Genomic DNA, 17,735 nt, shown 5'->3' with positions numbered 1-17,735 from the left:
TAGGGGGGTCGGGCGGGGGAGCAGTGTTGGACAGGGTTGGGGGTAGATGGGGGGGCGGTGTTAGGCGGCGGTATTGGACGGGGTTGGGGGCAGGCTAGGGGGCTGGAGTGGGCAGGGCTGCTGTGCAGTGTGCTGCTGCCTAGTCTCCTGGATGGGGAGCAGATTTAACAAAACTTCAGAGCCCAGAGGAAAGACAAAATAGCCAAATAATCCATTATCCAAACAGAATCATGCCACCCATCTCATTCGGATAATCGAAGTTCCTCTGTACTGCAATTAATACCCAAAAGGGCTTATACTAATATACCAGACTGCCATATGGAGTATAAGTAATGCTAGAGAACCTGGATACACGTCTAAGACATTTTTCCAAGGCAGGTGCACAAATTAGAAGAGAAAAATGTTTGTTCCAGTCCCTCCTGGATGACCTGGTTGGGGCCTACAGAGCCAAAAAGACTGGGGTACACCCATTGAAAGATGAATAGAGGCCGATCAAAGGTGCCCCAATTTCTACGGCTGTCTAGGAGGTCAGGTCATTTGGTGGGCTGGTAAATTATTATGAAAAGTTTATGCATAGCCTCGAATCAATCCTGGCACCACTGCATTAACTCCTAATTTTAAAAGAAGTCTGCCTTAAAAATGGTCTCATAGAAAAGCCCTAGCTCTCAATGAAGTAAAGATACAGATGTCATCCTCTAAGCTGTTCCTAGACCTCATGAAGGGGAAAAAACAGCATGGGAAACTCCAATGCCAGATCCCAGGCTCCACCAAGCAAGAGACAGTTTGATACAGGGAATTATGTTTGGTGTAAAAATCTCAGAAATGGCCCTGCATGGTCAACGCGAGGTCAGGACCAGAGATTAGAATGTTTGAATAGGTGAGGTGGTCCTGAATAAGCTTTCAAATGAAAGCCATGAATTCTCAGGTGGTGCAGGAAGAAAACATGCCTTGCCCCTTGGAACATTCGGAAATTCCAGCAGAACCTATGGATGCCCCATCTCTGTCAAACTATGGTAACGCTTCTGAATCAGAGATGGACATGACAGAAGTGGCCACCTCAACACCTTTGCTGACAAAAAAAAAAGTGAAATTCTAACAAGGCACTCGAGGCAGAAGAGGTGAACTTCCATGCGTTACATGCTACGCATATCATACACTGTGTTGGGAAACCCTGACCCAATGCTAAAATGCCACAGGAAGTTCTCCAAGGAAAAGGACCAGCCTTTATCCATGGACTGAGAGGGTGGGAATGTTGTGATTGGAATGCAGTCAGCCAGCGGGACCTCAAGGAATAGGAGTTTCCTGATTGGGGCTATTAATTGGATTGAATCAAGGAGCCCTGACTGACATACAACAAGGGGAATGTCAGAGATACTGACACTCTGATGCTTAATTCTGTATTATGCAATACAATTTTCAAGGACTGTTCATATGTTAATAAAGGGTGTCTTGGTGACCATTGGTGTCCGACAGTAAACTCAGCAAGTCTCTTAATTGATAACAGTGATCCATTGGCAGTGGTCAACAAAGCCTGACATGACACAGAAATGGCTGTAGGTCTCTAAGGGATAAGAGCTCCATTTTCTAAAAGAAAATAAGACCACAGCTGACTAAAGAGCTAAGGGACAAATAAAATTAAAAATGTTTAAAAACACAAAAGAAATCATTTTTTGGTGAAATAGAAAAAGATACAGAAGTACAGGAAATAATGACAAAACAGTAAGAAAGAGCTATGAAGAGAGAATGAAAATAAACTTGCTATCAATATCAAAGTTAACCCAACACATTTTTACCACTATATTAGACAGTAGAGGGCGAATGCAAATAATGTGGGCACTTGGACAACTGATAATGATGAATTAAAATAAATAAATGGTGACCATGTTAAACATGTCAACTATATAGGAAGACATCAACACAGAACCATGTAACCAGGGGAATAGGCCATTCAGCTCCTCAAGTCTGTGCTGGCAATCAACAAGACAAGATGCACACTATATACATATCAATATACATCTGATAACCTTTGACACCTCTATTAGTCAAGAATCTATTGACATGCACCCGGAATGTAATTAGCTTACTTACAGTGTGGAAATAGGCCCTTCGACCCAACAAGTCCACACCAAACCTCCAAACAGCAACCCACCCAGACCCATTCCCCTACATTTACCCCTTCACCTAACACTACGGGCCAATTCATCTAACCTGCACATTTTTGGACTGTGGGAGGAAACCGAAGCACCTGGAGGAAACCCATGCAGATACAGGGAGAATGTGCAAACTCCACACAGATAGTCGCCTGAGGCGGGAATTGAACTCAGCATTCTTGTGCAGGATCACAAATTTTTCAACAGTGTCCTCTAATTCTAGTATTTCCCACAAGGGGAAATATTCTTTAGTATCCATTCCGTAAGGTCCCTGTCAGATTTGTATAGATCGGAGAAAAAAAAAATTCTTATTCTTTTCAACTCCAATGGATATATATCTAGCCTGTCCAAACTCACCACTCCAACCCAGCTAATAGTCTAGGTAAACTTCTCTGAACTGCTTCTAACATATTTATAACTTTTCTTACAGGAGGCAGCCAGAACTGTACAGAGTTCTCCAGCTATGGTCTCCCCAAAAACCTGTACAATGTAGCAAAACATTCTTACATGAATATTCCATTTCTGTTGTAATAAATGACAACAGTCCATTTGCTTTATGCGAATTATGTGGTTAGCAATTCCTCACAGGGACCGTGGTAAGATTCCAGCCTCGGGCGGCTGTCTGTGTGGAATTTGCAGTTTCTCGCCATGTCTGCGTGGGTTTCCTCTGTGTTCTCTAGTTTCCTCCCAATGTCCAGGGGTACGAGAAGGACAGTTAGGAAGGAAAGGGAGGTGGTGTAGCTCTAATATTTAGGGCTGACATCAGAGCTGTAGTGAGAGATGATGTAAGTTCTAAGGAAAAAAAGGATGAATCAACATGGGTGGAAATTAGAAATAGTAAGGGGAAAAAGTCACTGATGAGTGTAGTCTATAGGTTACCAAATAATAACATCACAGCAGGGCAGGCAATAAACAAAGAAATAACTGATGTATGTAAAATTGATAGAGCAATGATCATGGAGATTTTAATCTACTTACTAATTGAGCAAATCAAGAGAGTCAAGGCAGCCTTAAGGAGAAGTTCATAGAACCTTATGCAATAGTCCCATGTGTAGAGACAGGAATAATTGATGATCTCATTATTAGGGATCCTTTCAGAAGGAGTGATCACAGTGTGATTGAATTTTAAAACATAGATGGGGGTTAGAAGGGAAAATCCAATAGTGCTGAAACAAAAGACACTATAATGGGATCGAGGAGAAGTTGGCTAAAGTAGAGAGGGAGCAAAGACTTTGGTGGGACAATTGAGGAACAGTGGAGGACTTTCAAAGCGATCTTTCACAGTGCTCAGCAAAAGTATATACCAGTGAAAAGACAGACTGTAGGAAAAGTGATTATCAGCAGTTGATATTTAAGAAAATGAAGGAGGGTATCACATTGAAAACTAAAGCATACAAGATGGCAAAGATTAGTGGGAAACTAGGGGATTGGGAAATATTTAAATGGTCAAGAGAAAGCCACAAGAAAAGAAAAGCTATAAAGAAAGGTATGATGGATTATGAGAGTAAACCATCTCAAAACATAAAAACTGATGGCAGAAATGTCTACAAAATATATAAAATGAAAGAGTGGCCACCTTGCAAGGTATATTTGTAAATAACATTAGTTTCACTTGCTGACTGTATTGAGTCTTTCAAGTTCATTTTAGTGTTTGGGTTTGTGGGCTACCAAGGGGTCTGAGTAGTCTGGCACCCTTACATATGGATGAGGAAAAAAAACACTTCAACTGGGACAACACATCCATCCTAAGACAAGCCAAACAGAGACATGCACAAGAATTCCTAGAAGCATGGCATTCCAACCGGAACTCTATCAACAAACAAATTGAGTTGGATCTCATTTACTTCCACCTGAGAAAATGAACAGGAAATGGCATCACCATAAGAAATTACATAGTTACAGGAAATGACATCAACTACCCAAGGAAACCCAAACATATAAATAGAAAGTGGGCTACACCACCAGGGCTTCAGCTGGAGGCTCACTGAAGAGGTTACCTAGTATGGTGACAAAACATCTAAGAACGAACTTTCCAGCTCAGCAAATAAACCTACATCCACAATTGAGTCCAAAATCTGGGAAAATGAATCTTGCTATCCACACTGTCTATACCGCTCATGATTTTATAGATCTCAATCAAAGATTACCACCAATATCTCTACAATCTCCTCAGCAATCTCCTTCAGGATTCTCAAGCGTAGCCCATCTAGTCTGGATGATAAATCCAACTTCAGACCTTTTAGTTTTCTCAACACTTTCTCCATAGTGATGGCCATTACACTCACCTCTGACTCTTGAAGTTCTGGTATGCTACTGGTGTCTTCCACCATGAACAATGTTGCAAAGTACTGATTCAGTTCCTCATCCATTTTTTATTCCCCATAACTTCTTCTCCAGCCTCAGTTTTCAGCAGCCCATTGTCCATTGTTGCCACTCTCTTAGCTTTTAGGTATCTAAAACACTCTGAAACTATCTTTTATATTGTTAGTTAGCTTAACCTCATATTTCATCCACTCCCCCACCCCCCTTTTTTTGGTTGTCCCTGCTAGTTTCTAAAGGTTTCCCAATCCTCTGGCTTTCGACTAATCTTTGTCACATTGCACATTTTTTCTTTTGTTTTTTATGCTGTCTCTCACTTTCCCCTTATCAGCTACGGTTACCTCACCTTCCCCTTAGTATGTTTCTTGTTCTTTGGGTGAATTTCTGCTCTGCATCCCGAATTACACCCAGACACTCCTGCCATTGCTGTTCCACTGTCTTCTCTGTTAGGCTCCCCTTCCTGGTCAGCTCCTCTGTCATGTCTGATTCCTGAGCCTTTTCATACTGCTGGTCCTATTACTTGTTCTGGAAACTTTAATAACCACTGCTAAGTCTTCCCTGACATTAACACTTTAATCAGTTTTCCATTTAACTGAACCCACCCTTCCATTATTTAGTTTCAAGTCCTATCTGTAGCTTTAACTGTGCAATTTCTCAGAACTCTGGTCCCAGCATAATTTGAATGACACCAGTCCTATCAGAATAGCTCCCTCCTTCCCTAGTGCAAGTGTCAATGTCCCATGAATTCAAACGCATTTCTCGCACAGCAGTCTTTCAGCCACGCGATTACTTCTTTAATTTAGTTGACTCTATGCCAATTATTTATGGCTGAGATAGTAATCCAGGAGTTATCTTTTTGGTTCTGCTTTTTAATTTAGCCGGCAGCTGCTCACCTTCCCTCAGCAGAGCCTGTTTCTTCTTTCTACCTATATCATTGATACCTATGTGAATCACAACAACTGGATTACTCCTCTCCCATTCCTCTGCAGCTTAGATAAAATATACTGAACCCAGCCACCAGTCTTTAGGGCATTAGATCCTGGCCACAGAGAACAATGTCTATTCCCCTGCAAGTACTATCCTTGATTACAACCTCAGTTCTCTTATCTCTCCATCCTTGAATGGCTCCCTGAAACATAGTGCTTAGATTAGTTTGCTCATACTCCCTACAGTCCCCACTTTCATGCACACAGGTAGTAAGAATATCAAACCTATTAGAAAAGCTCAAGGGCTCCTGGATCCTTCTATCTGCCTCACCCATAATCACACCTCCCTGTCCCTGACTACTAACTGAATTCAAAGTAGATAGTCTAAGAGGTGTGACTGCTTCCTGAAATACAATATCCAGAAACTCTCCCCCTCCCTGATGTTTCACAGTGTTCAAAGCTCAGATTCCAGCTGATCGACTCTGGGCTGAAGTTACTCAAGCAACCAACACTTGTTACGAATCTGGTCACTCTGAACCACAATAGAGTCCACCAGCTCCTATATCATGCAGGTACAGTACATTACCTGCGTGTAGGTGATAAAATAGCATGGCTATTTTATTTACTTCATTTTTAATTTGATTTTTGAAAATGTTCTATTGGTCTTTTAGCTTGTAACTTGTAATTATTTCCCCTATTTACCTTCAATTGGAAGTACTTTACAATGGACAGCCAAATTAGTAGCTATTATCAACTTATTATGAACTTATGGTTTTCCTGTGATGTGATTCTTTTGTGCCGGGCTTCCAGTCCTGGGCGTCAATTTATCCTGTAAAAGACCTCACAAACTATGAACCACAAATGCGCTAAATTCCCAGCTGCTTCCAAATTCTCCAAACTATATATTCATTCATGATTTGGAGGTGCCAGTGTTGGACCTGGGTGTACAAAGTTAAAAATCACAACACCAGGTTACAGTCCAACAGGTTTCATTGGAAGCACACTAGCTTTCAGAGCGCCGCTCCTTCATCAGGTGACGGTGGAGGACACAATTGTAAGGCACAGAATTTATAGCAAGAATTTACAGTGTGATTTAACTGAAATTATACTTTGAAAAATACCTTGATTGTCTGTTGAGTCTTTCATCTGTTCGAATACCATCATAGGTTCACTTGTAACATCACAATGTATAATTTCAACCTGGTGTTGTGTGATTTTTAACTATATAGAACATAGAACATAGAACATAGAAGAATACAGCGCAGTACAGGCCCTTTGGCCCTCGATGTTGCGCCGATCCAAGCCCACCTAACCTATACTAACCCACTATCCTCCATATACCTATCCAATGCCCGCTTAAATGCCCATAAAGAGGGAGACCAGGTGTAGCTTACATGACTGATCAAACTGGAGGAGGTTATTTTGGTAAAGGACTGAACCAATTGAAAGAATTTGTCAAGAACGCAAGAGAAGTTGAGAAACTGGAGAGAGTACACAAACCTGCACACTGTTTATTACGTATCTCACCAAGCACCATCTGTTCAACATGCAGTTGAGTCTGCACATCACACATTGCATTAATCAGCCACCTCAAAACCTTTAAACCAGAGTGACAGCAAGGGATTGCCTAAGAGGAGTTTCTTTTAGGCAAGTAACTAACTGAAAAATGTAGATGAGGCCCAAGCATTACAACTGTGTTTCTTTTACTGCTCACTGCAGCCCTCCCCTGTTTGCCTATTTTGTTTGTTGGTCCAATTTTATTCCTGTAGATTATCAAGTCCTTCTGAACAGCTTGGAACCTCAGGCTAATAGTTGAATTGTCACAGATTCTAACCTTGGCAGAGAAACAGTAAGCAGGTAAACAATTAATGGAAAATCGGCAAGTCAAAAAACATGTTTTTCTGTTCATTATACTGTAAGTTTCTCTCCACTTTACAAATGACAGAGCGAGAAAGGATGTTCAATAAATAGATCTTATGTACATCCAATAATAATATTTTCAGTCATATTAATTAGCCAAACAAAAAATATTTTTAACTATATGTGACCAATCATCGGTCTGTCAGTTAGTGTTTCAGGTGTACTAATAAGGGGAATTTTTATGTAACTTTGGGTTTGCTGTCTGTTAGCCCACAATGCCTGCTGAATCATCCTATTAATGGTCCATGCCTCATTGTTAGAAAAGGAGATCTTTTAATTGCTTGTTTAAATAGGTCAAGTCTAACATCTAATTACTTACTCAGTGCCAGTGGAAGACCTGCATTCTAAACACATAATAAATATTGCATTATCTTGTGTTATCGTAAATATCAGGTACTAAGTTCATTTCTATAACACCATTTCAGCAATGCTCTGGAACACTCGCACGCATTTTGCTGTGGCATGCAGTGCTGCACATTGCCTCTGACACTGTCTGGGCACATGTTTTTCAGACACCCACCTTCTGTCACCAGTATACAAGCCAGTGAATGAGTGCTATCCTGATGACATACAGCCTTACCAACAGGTGCGACTCCACTTGCTTACTTTTTGCAAGTCCAGGCCATCCACATTCTGAAAATATCAAGCGCGACATTGATCATTTGAGAACTAAGCACCATAATGGGGAAGTTAATTTTGATTTTCTGTTATTGTAAGGTCACTGAAAACGTGTTTTGGAATGTTTCTGGAGATATTTTTGATTATTTTTTAAATTTTCAGAATGTTGTCACTCACAAGAGGCCAGACTGCGGCCTGTGCACACAACAACATAAAGATATGGAGACAGCAGTAGCAATGCCTATAGATCTTTACAGTGATGAAAGATGAACTGTAGGTTGACAGGCAGGCAAGCTCCTTTACGCCACTCTGTGATCCTCTTGGAGCCAGATTCTTCTATGCTCTTTGACAATAACAGGAAGGAAAATGAAAGAGTCATGTAGCAACTTTCACAAGCACTGGGTTCTCCAAATCAGTTCTGAAAGATAATCGTAAATTGGAATGTCCATCAGTGCTCTCATTGAGATCTTCATCTGGACTCTCTGCACTCTCTTGTCCACCTTGAGGTATTGTGGCAAAGTCACCAGCAATTTTAGACTACCTAAATGTCAGAAATCATAATGTAAAAGTTGAGTGAATGAAAACGGCTGCACTGAAATGCAAGAAAGTCCATGGTTATACCATTAGGATCTTGCTCATCATGTCAGACAGTAGGTTGAGGGTGAACTAGATTGAAAAGAAAGGCTTCAGGGCAAAACTGAAAGAGAAATGGTAGTAGATAATAGATGCAGTGGCTTTAATTTTCCAAACCTCTCTCATTTGGGAAAGGTTCCATCAGATTTGAAAATAGCAAGTGTAACTCAATCAAAAAAGGGAGATGGCAAAGCCTACAGGCCAATTTATTCAATATCTCTCATAGGAAAACTGCTGCAATCTATTCTTGAAGTTTAATGGCACTTCGAATATATCAACATAATCAGGCAGAATCAACATGGCTTTATGAAAAGGAAATGATGTTTGATTGATTTATTATGATTGTTTGAGAAGCTAACACATAATGTGGTTGAAGGGGAAGCTGTGGACATGCTGTACATGGAAGGAATTTGACAAGATGCCACAATAAAGGTTACAATGCCAAATAAGAGCTCATGGTCTTAGAGGAACAAATTACCATGGATAAAGGTTGAGCTTGATTGCAGGTAGATGTCTAGATTAGAGCGGTGCTGGAAAAGCACAGGTCAGACAGCATCCAAGGAGCAGGAAAATCGACGTTGCATGAAAAAGCCCTTCAGAGAGTGGCATAAATGGATCATTTTGGGATTACCAAGATGGTGTTTGTTTGTATGTCCATTGTCTTACCAGACCATATGGGCTGCTCCCTCATTAGAGAGAGATGCGACTGGTGGTGACTTAACCTGAGGGCTACCAGACCTCAAGCATGGGAAGAGGTTGAGAAGAGTATACTTCATGGTAACCTCAAACCGGTGATGGAAATTCAACCCATGTTGGTGGCATCACACTGCTCTATAAACCAACCATCCAGCCATGTGAGTTAAACTGATCCCCTACCAAGATGTAACCATAAGACCATAAGAAACAGGAGTAGGCTGTTCAGCCCCTCGAACCTGCTCAATCATTCATTAGGGTAATAGCTGATCAGTCACTCTCTGACATTTACTTTCCTGTATTTCTCTTGATTCCCCTACTGATTAAGAATCTATCTATCTCAGCCTTAAGTATACACAAGGATTCTGCCCCCACAGGTCTCTGTGGCAAAAAGTTCCAAAAGAAAGGCTGAATAGGCTGGGACTTCTTTCATTGGAGCATGGGAGGTTGAGAGGTGATCTGAAAGAAGTTTATAAAGTAACAAGAGGTATAGATAGAGTTGACGGTAGTTGTCTTTTAAGAGACAGTAAGGTCTGCAGATGCTGGAGATCAGAGTTGAGAGTATGTTGCTGGAAAAGCACAGCAGATCAGTCAGCAGCTGAGAAGCAGGAAAATCAATGTTTCGGGCCAAAGACCTTCATCAAGAGTGAGCTCATTTCTGATTAAGGGCTGTGGCCCAAAACGTCAGTAGTTGTCTTTTCCCTAAGTTGGAGAATTTCGAGACAAGTGAGCACATTTTTAAGGTGAGAGAAGAGAGATTTAAAAAAGACAAATCTTTTACACAGAGGGTGGTTTGCATATGGAATGAACTTCCTGAGGACGTGGTGGATTGATACATGAATAGTAAAGGTTTGGAGGATATAGGGTGTAGGTTTGCTCGCTGAGCTGTAGGTTTGATATCAAGATGTTTCATTACCTGGCTAGGTAACATCATCAGTGGCAACGACCAAGTGAAGCGAAGCTGTTGTCTCTTGCTTTATATTTGTTTGTCCTGGACGGGGTTCCTGGGGTTTCTGGTGATGTCATTTCCTGTTCATTTTCTGAGGGGTTGATAGATGGTATCTAGATCTATGTGTTTGTTTATGGCGTTGTGGTTGGACTGCCAGGCCTCTAGGAATTCTCTGGCACATCTTTGCTTAGCCTGTCCCAGGACAGATGTGTTGTCCCAGTCGAAATGGTATTTTTTTTCCACCGTATGTAGGGCTACGAGGGAGAGAGGGTCGTGTCTTTTTGTGGCTAGCTGGTGTTCGTGTATCCTTGTGGCTAACTTTCTTCCTGTTTGTCCTACGTAGTGTTTGTAGCAATCCTTGCATGGAATTTTGTAGGCAACGTACCAACCATCAAACCAAAAATCTGGGTCCGCTACGTAGATGACACCTTTGTCATCACAAAACAAAACAAGACAGAAGAGACATTTAACATCATCAAAAACACCCTCACAGGCATAAAGTTCACCAAGGAGGAAGAAACCGACAACAAACTCACATTCCTGGATGACACAGTCAAAAGAAAGGACAACGGAGCACGACAAACCTGCGTATACAGAAAACCGACAAACACTGACCAAATACTTAACTACACCAGCAACCATCCCAACACACACAAACAAAGCTGTAAATACAGTCCGCAGATTCCTCAAGAACAAACCATGACAAGCAGACCAAACACAGCCAGAAACCCTAACCACCTTACCATACATCAAAGAAGTTTCAGAAATGACAGCCATTCTACTACGACCCCTCGGAATCCTAGTAGCACACAAACCCACCAACACTCTCAAACAAAAGCTAACAAATTTGAAAAGGGTGACACAGTGGCTTAGTGGTTAGCACTGCTGCCTCACAGCACCAGGGACACGGGTTCAATTCTCACCTTGGGCCATCTGTAACTGCTGCGTTTATTTCTAATGGGCAGCACGGTGACACAGTGGTTAACACTGCTGCCTCACAGCACCAGAGACCCAGGTTCAATTCCCACCTCAGGCTGTGTGGAGTTTGCACATTCTCCCCGTGTCTGCATGGGTTTCCTCCGGGTGCTCCGGTTTCCTCCCACAGTCCAAAAATGTGCAGGTTAGGTGAATTGGCCATGCTAAATTGCCCGTAGTGTTAGGTGAAGGGGTAAATGTAGGGGAATGGGTCTGGGTAGGTTGCACTTTGGAAGGTTGGTGTGGACTTGTTGGGACGAAGGGCCTGTTTCCACACTGTAAGTAATTTAATTTAAAAGACCCTGTACAACCCATGGACAAAACCAACATCGTCTACAAAATTCCATGCAAGGACTGCCACAAACACTATGGAGGACAAACAGGAAGAAAGTTAGCCACCAGGATACACGAACACCAGCTAGCCACAAAAAGACACGACCCTCTCTCCCTCGTAGCCCTACACACGGAGGAAAAAAAACACCATTTCGACTGGGACAACACATCTATCCTGGGACAGGCTAAGCAAAGACATGCCAGAGAATTCCTAGAGGCCTGGCAGTCCAACCACAATGCCATAAACAAATACGCAGATCTAGATACCATCTATCAACCCCTCAGAAAACAAACAGGAAATGGCATCACCACAAACGCCTGCAACCCCATCCAGGACAAACATATAAATATAAAGCAGGAGACAACAGCTTCGCTTCACTTGAAGGTCGCCACTAGCCAGGTTACCTAGCCAGGTAATGAAATGTCTGGATATCAAACCTACAGCTCAGCGAGCAAACCCTACACCCTAAACCTCAACCTGAGCTACAAGCCTTCACAAACCTTTGGAGGATATGGGACAGGAACAGGCAGGCGAGATAGTTTATTTATGATTATGTTTGGCATGGACTGGTTGGGCCAAAGAGTCTGTAAGAAACAAAATTCAACCTAATCTCAGTCCTAAATTTGCATTCCTTATGCTTTCTAGTCCTAGATTATCCCATGAGGGGGAAATAGCCTCTCAGAATTTATCCTGTTAAGCTTATAAGAATCCTTAAGAAACCAATGGAGTGCACTGGGATTCGTTGGGGTTTCAACTATTTACAATCTCAATCCATAACTTGGATGAAGGGATCAAATATACAGCTGCTAAATTTGCATAAAGATAGATAGAAAAGTAAATTACAAAGAGCAAATAAGGAGTCTGAAAAGGAATATGGATAGATTAAGCAAGTAGGCAAAAATTGGCAGGAATACATTTTGGGAAAATATGAACTTGTCCACTTTGAGACAAAAAACAAAGAGGGAGCAAAAAATTGAAATGGAGAGAGATACAATATAGGCAGATCTAGGTGTCCTAGTCCATGAATTACAGAAGTTATTACACGGATACACTAAGTGAAAGGGCTTATGCCCGAACCGTCGATTCTCCTGTTCCTTGGATGCTGCCTGACCTGCTGCGCTTTTCCAGCAACACATTTTCAGCTCTAATTAGTCCTTGCCTTGTCAAATGCACAGAATCTCCAACAACAACTTATCCACCAGTGATGTTATGCTCACTGGTCTGTCATTCACTGTTTTTTCCTTGCAGCCTTTCTTAAGTAATGGCACAACCCCCAGTCTTCTGGCACCTCACCCGTAGCTGATGATGATACAACTATCTCTGCTTGGGGCCCCGCAATTTGTTCCCTAGCTTCCTACAATGTCCTCGGATACAATTGACTAAGATCAATCTGGTGGCCACATCTGATTTTCTCAGATGTGTGATCAGCAGGAACCTCAGCCTGGAACTTGGCATAATCAGAAAACTCAGGCAATGAACCCAAAGTTCTCTGAGATTTGCATTAGTAGATGAAGATCACTGTCACCAGCTCACAGAGGCAAAATCAGTCTCAGGTTTCCTCATAAACAATGAGATTGCTTCCAGTTCCTTGTTTTGACCTCTCAAAATCTTTTTTGAGATTGTGTACAGTGGCACAAAACATGATTAAAAACATCATATTGTGTGTTAACTACTTGGTTTAAAAATGAACATAGTTGCAGCTTTCTATTTAAAATCATGGTTCCAAAATATAGTCTTATTTATGTTATTTTTTTCAAAGATGGCAGCACTCTATTTTCATATGGTGGATGAGTCATGAATAAGCTCTGAAAATCCACACATTAAGGGGCAAGGTCAAGTGTGTGGTACTGGAAAAGCACAGCAGGTCAGGCAACATCCGAGGAGCAGGAGAATCGACATTTCGGGCATAAGCCTTTCAACAGGAATGAAGCTTGTGGGTCAGGGGGCTGAGAGATAAAAAGGCCTCTCTCAATGCCTTGACGAATACATCCAGTACTATTCCAATAAATACTTTTGAGCATTGTGGTCAGAGTGTCTTTGATGTCATGTTAATGGCTATTTTCACATAAATACTGAGAAGAAACATCTTATAGAAGCTATTACACTGAATGTATGCATCAACTATTTTTATGGCTTCGGATATTTAAGTCAAAAGAAAATATTGTTGTTTCTGGATGTCAGCAGAATTTGAAAGATCAGATAGTTACATCACAGAGCAAATGAGGATAATTATAGAGTCAGAGAATGATTAAGTGTAGAAACAGGCCCTTCAGCCCACCATTTCTACAGTGCCCAATAAATATCAAACTAAATAATCCTATTTCCTGCACTTGGTCAATAAACTACTATGGCCTGGCATGTTAAGCCAGATACTTCTTAAAATGTTAAGAGAGTACATGCCTCCATCACCTTCTCAGGGAGTGTGGTCCATATTTCTACCATCCTCTGGGTAATAAATCTCCAGTGCAGTCACAGCCTTCCAATAGTGTGGCAACCAGAACTACACACAGTATTCCATCCATTGCCTTACCAATATATGTTTTATGAAGTTGTTAAAAAATCCCTGCTCATACATTCTATATACTGCCTAATGAAGGCAAGCATGCCATATGCCTTCTTCACCACTCTGTCTACCTGTGCTGACCTCTTCAGGGATCTATCTACTCGTACATCAAATGTAAATGACTTGTAAATCAGGATCTATGGACTTGTGCGTCGTCCCTTTGTTCCTCAGTACCCCCATCCATTGTGTACATATTTCCCTTATTAGACCTTACACTTACGAAGCTTAAATTGCATCTGTAATTGTTCTACACAACTTACTAGCTGATAAATATCAAATTGTAGCCTGAGACCATCCTCTTAACTATCAACAATACCACCAATTTTCGTGACATCTGCAAACTTACTAATTATACCTTCTATATTCACATCCAAGTCATTAATGTACATAAACAGCAAGGCGGCACTGATTCCTAGGATACACTGCTGGTCCCAGGCTTCCAGTCACAAAAACATCCCTCCATCATCACTCTTTGCCTCATCTATGGAAGTCAATTTTGGATTCAGTTTGTCAATTTGCCTTAAATGTCATCTCACAATTCTAAAATTCACTCATGAGACATGAGTGTCACAGCACCTTGTTGCCCATCTCTACAAACAAAAGGCTATTTCAGAGGGCAGGTAAAAGGCTTCCACATTGCTATATGTTTGGAGTCACACAGAGGCCAGAGCTGGTAAAGGAATTGTTTCCCTAAAGGATATTTGTGAACCAAATAGGATTTACAATATTCCAATGATTTTGTGGCCACCGATACTGACAATATTCCAGCTTTACTAACTGAATTTAAAATCCCTATTTGACATGGTGGACTTTGAATTCATGTCTCTGGATCATTAGTCCAGAAACATAACATGTTATTGTACTCTCTGTCTACTTTCTAAGCACACAACTCAATATCAGTGACTGTAGGATTCTCAGTGTATGAACGTAAAAATATAGAGCTGCTATCAAAGAAACAAAACAAGGATTCAAACAGTGACAGATCATGGAGACTACTACTTACTGCAGCTCAACAGCTGACAAAAGACTGCAAAATCCTACTTCACTGCAGTGATCTGCCCCAAAGTACAGGAATACTACTCATTATCTCTGACATAAACTTCACATCACATAATACTTCCATGTCGACTGATTACTAATAAGCATTACATTTTCTGTTCGAGTACAGTACTTTAATAAAGCAACAACAAATTCTGGTTTGAGACCGTGAACTACAGAATTCCAGTTATTTGTGTAATTTGCTTAAATCTTAAGCAATATGCCAATTCATTTCCTTCCATTTTTGTCTATAATTAGAAGACATAAAATGCCAGATTCCTTTTGCAAATGCTCCTCAAGTGACAACACAGTGATACCATTGACGAATCGATGATGTAAATACAATGCTACATGTCCAAATAAAATAGAGATCAATAATACCACAACTTCAAGTATTAATCCCAAGTGAAAGATATGCAAAACATTCCAGGCAAAATCTCTACATTTTAGCCAGAAAAGCTTTAAAATGACGAGCACAGTTAAAGACCGGAATGATGATTTGTCATCTTCCAAGCAGTAGCTGTTTTGCAACCACAATTTATAAATTACTTAGATAGTCACTCCTGCAATACACTACATTAAATGTAAGGCAACAGCTCTTGGCAGTGCTACAAGCTACAAAAAACAAACTCTATCTTACCATCCTTAGTTATTTCTCCACGACTGCAATTACTGCAGATATGCTTGATCTCCTTGCCTATGTGACACTGGATCACGAAAGAAACATTGTGGTTAGTAGGCTCCTGCAATTGTTTCATCCTCATGAAGTAAAAGGTCCTCTTTTTAGGATTTTCCCCACTCATCTTTTGCATTGATTTTGCTCTACAGGCAGAAGAAAATGAGAACCGTTCTGTATATGCAGAACAGGTCATCAACAAGCTAAAAGATTAGCACTGAACTGCATCACAAGGATATAGAGACAATACTCCAGTCGACTTCTGCTGACCCTTCTAACTGTGTTGTTTGAGCCACATTTAGATATACTAAGTGCAGACACAGCATGCCATCTCTTTGCTACATGTAAAATATAACCAGCTTAATCAGTAGTTCAGCATCTAATCAGTTCCTAGCTATGCATTTCCCTTGGGGTTACTGTCCTCTCAAAAGTAATAAATATACTGAAATGAATAAATCTTTCCTTAAGAAGGCTGGGAACTATATCTTGCAGGAACAGTTAACCCTTGGCAGAAGGCAAATTATTGTAACTGTCAAGTCAGCTGGAGGCAATTACTCAGAGGTTAAACCTCAGGCCTATGCTGCTAATTTTGAAGTGTTTTGTGTAGAATTCCATTTATTCGCCAGCTGACAATGAAGAAGCTGTTCAATACTTTAGTATAAAGCAGTGAAAAAGTATTAATCCTTGAAAAGTAAACAAAAACTCATTCTGACAGCGCACATAATACTATTGTACAATATCCTGCCTACTACACATTTAAATTAGCTGAGACAATAAAATCTTGTACTGCAGTCACATATTCCAAACAAAAGCTGAATAAGTTATCAGTGTATCCATTAATTGCTACTCTCCAAACAAAATTTATCATGCTAGATCTCAACTAAATGAAAACCAATAGTAAAGCAATACAGATTTTTAAGGGATTAAAGAATATCTGTGAAATAAACTGTCCATACAATTTTGAAAAGTCTGGTGCTGGAAAAGCACAGCAGGTCAGGCAGCATCCGAGGAGCAGGAGAATCCATGTTTTGGGCATGAGCCCTTTACAATTTGTCAAGATCACACATGTTCCTCCGCTCAAAACAAATTCCCCACTCTAAAAGCTATTTTACGCATTAACCCAAGTTTAAGTATAAGAATTATTTCAACATATACTGAAAGTCACTTGGACATACGTAAGAGACCCATGAGAAAAGTCCAGTTAGCTTGGGTGGAAAGGTAACAACAAAACAAAGAGTCGGAGATACATTAAGCACCCAAATCTCTGCATTTTCAACACTGATATTGAAAGATATTTTTTGCATGAAGACATTTTGAATCATAGCATGGTTAAAACACAGAAGGCTATTCGGCCATCATGTCAGTTCTCTGTTAAAGATATTGAGCTCGACATATTCCCCTACCCTTTCCCGACTTACTTATCCAGTGTTTATCTGATTCCTTTTCCAAAATTATGATTAAATAATGTCTCTACCAGAGGCAGTGCAAAAGAAGTTTAGCTCATATTATCTTCGGCATTTTTAAAAAATCAATCAACTGAAATCTGTGTCCTCCAGTTCTCAAACCTAGTAGAAACATAGGAACAAGAATAGTACATTCAGCCCATTAACTACACCCCCATTTCGAGATCATGATTGATCACCTCCTCATTGCTATTTTCCAACTGAGGACAACAGATGCCTTTGCCTGTCTCTTCAGAATGATGTTCCAAGCTACACATTTGCCTTAAATGAAAGACATACATGTCTAACAGGTGATCTGTGGGCCACAATACATAGAGAGAAGGGGAGGGGGTGGCAGAGGGAGAAAGGAGCAGTAGGGAGGGAGAATGAGAGGAAGTGTGTGTGGGTGGAAGGTAGAGAACATTGGAGTGAGCAAGAGTGGGAGTAAGTGAGAAAGCAAGACAGAATGAAGAAAGGAGTGCAGGTGAGATAGGATGTA

The 17,735-nt window shown here is 40.8% G+C and overlaps 1 protein-coding gene across 5 annotated transcripts in view; it reads right to left on the bottom strand.

Moving 5' to 3' along the window:
* Positions 1-15,967, bottom strand: part of LOC122564312 (phosphatase and actin regulator 1-like) — a 314,771-nt gene extending 298,804 nt beyond the window's left edge. For 3 of the 5 annotated variants that reach the window (XM_043718983.1, XM_043718986.1, XM_043718984.1), the window contains exon 1: positions 15,759-15,965. In XM_043718983.1, the coding sequence (XP_043574918.1) occupies positions 15,759-15,930 (172 nt within the window). In that variant the 5' untranslated portion in view covers positions 15,931-15,965. Of the gene's footprint in view, positions 1-15,758 lie in introns of all 5 variants that reach the window. The other 2 variants (XM_043718985.1, XM_043718987.1) reach the window with 2 other exon arrangements.
* Positions 15,968-17,735: the final 1,768 nt, after the last annotated feature.

This window comes from Chiloscyllium plagiosum, chromosome 29, assembly GCF_004010195.1.
Source record: "Chiloscyllium plagiosum isolate BGI_BamShark_2017 chromosome 29, ASM401019v2, whole genome shotgun sequence".
NCBI classification, from domain to species: domain Eukaryota; kingdom Metazoa; phylum Chordata; class Chondrichthyes; order Orectolobiformes; family Hemiscylliidae; genus Chiloscyllium; species Chiloscyllium plagiosum.
The sequence above is the reverse complement of the archived record's forward strand: the minus strand, read 5'-3'. Positions and strand labels throughout refer to the sequence as shown.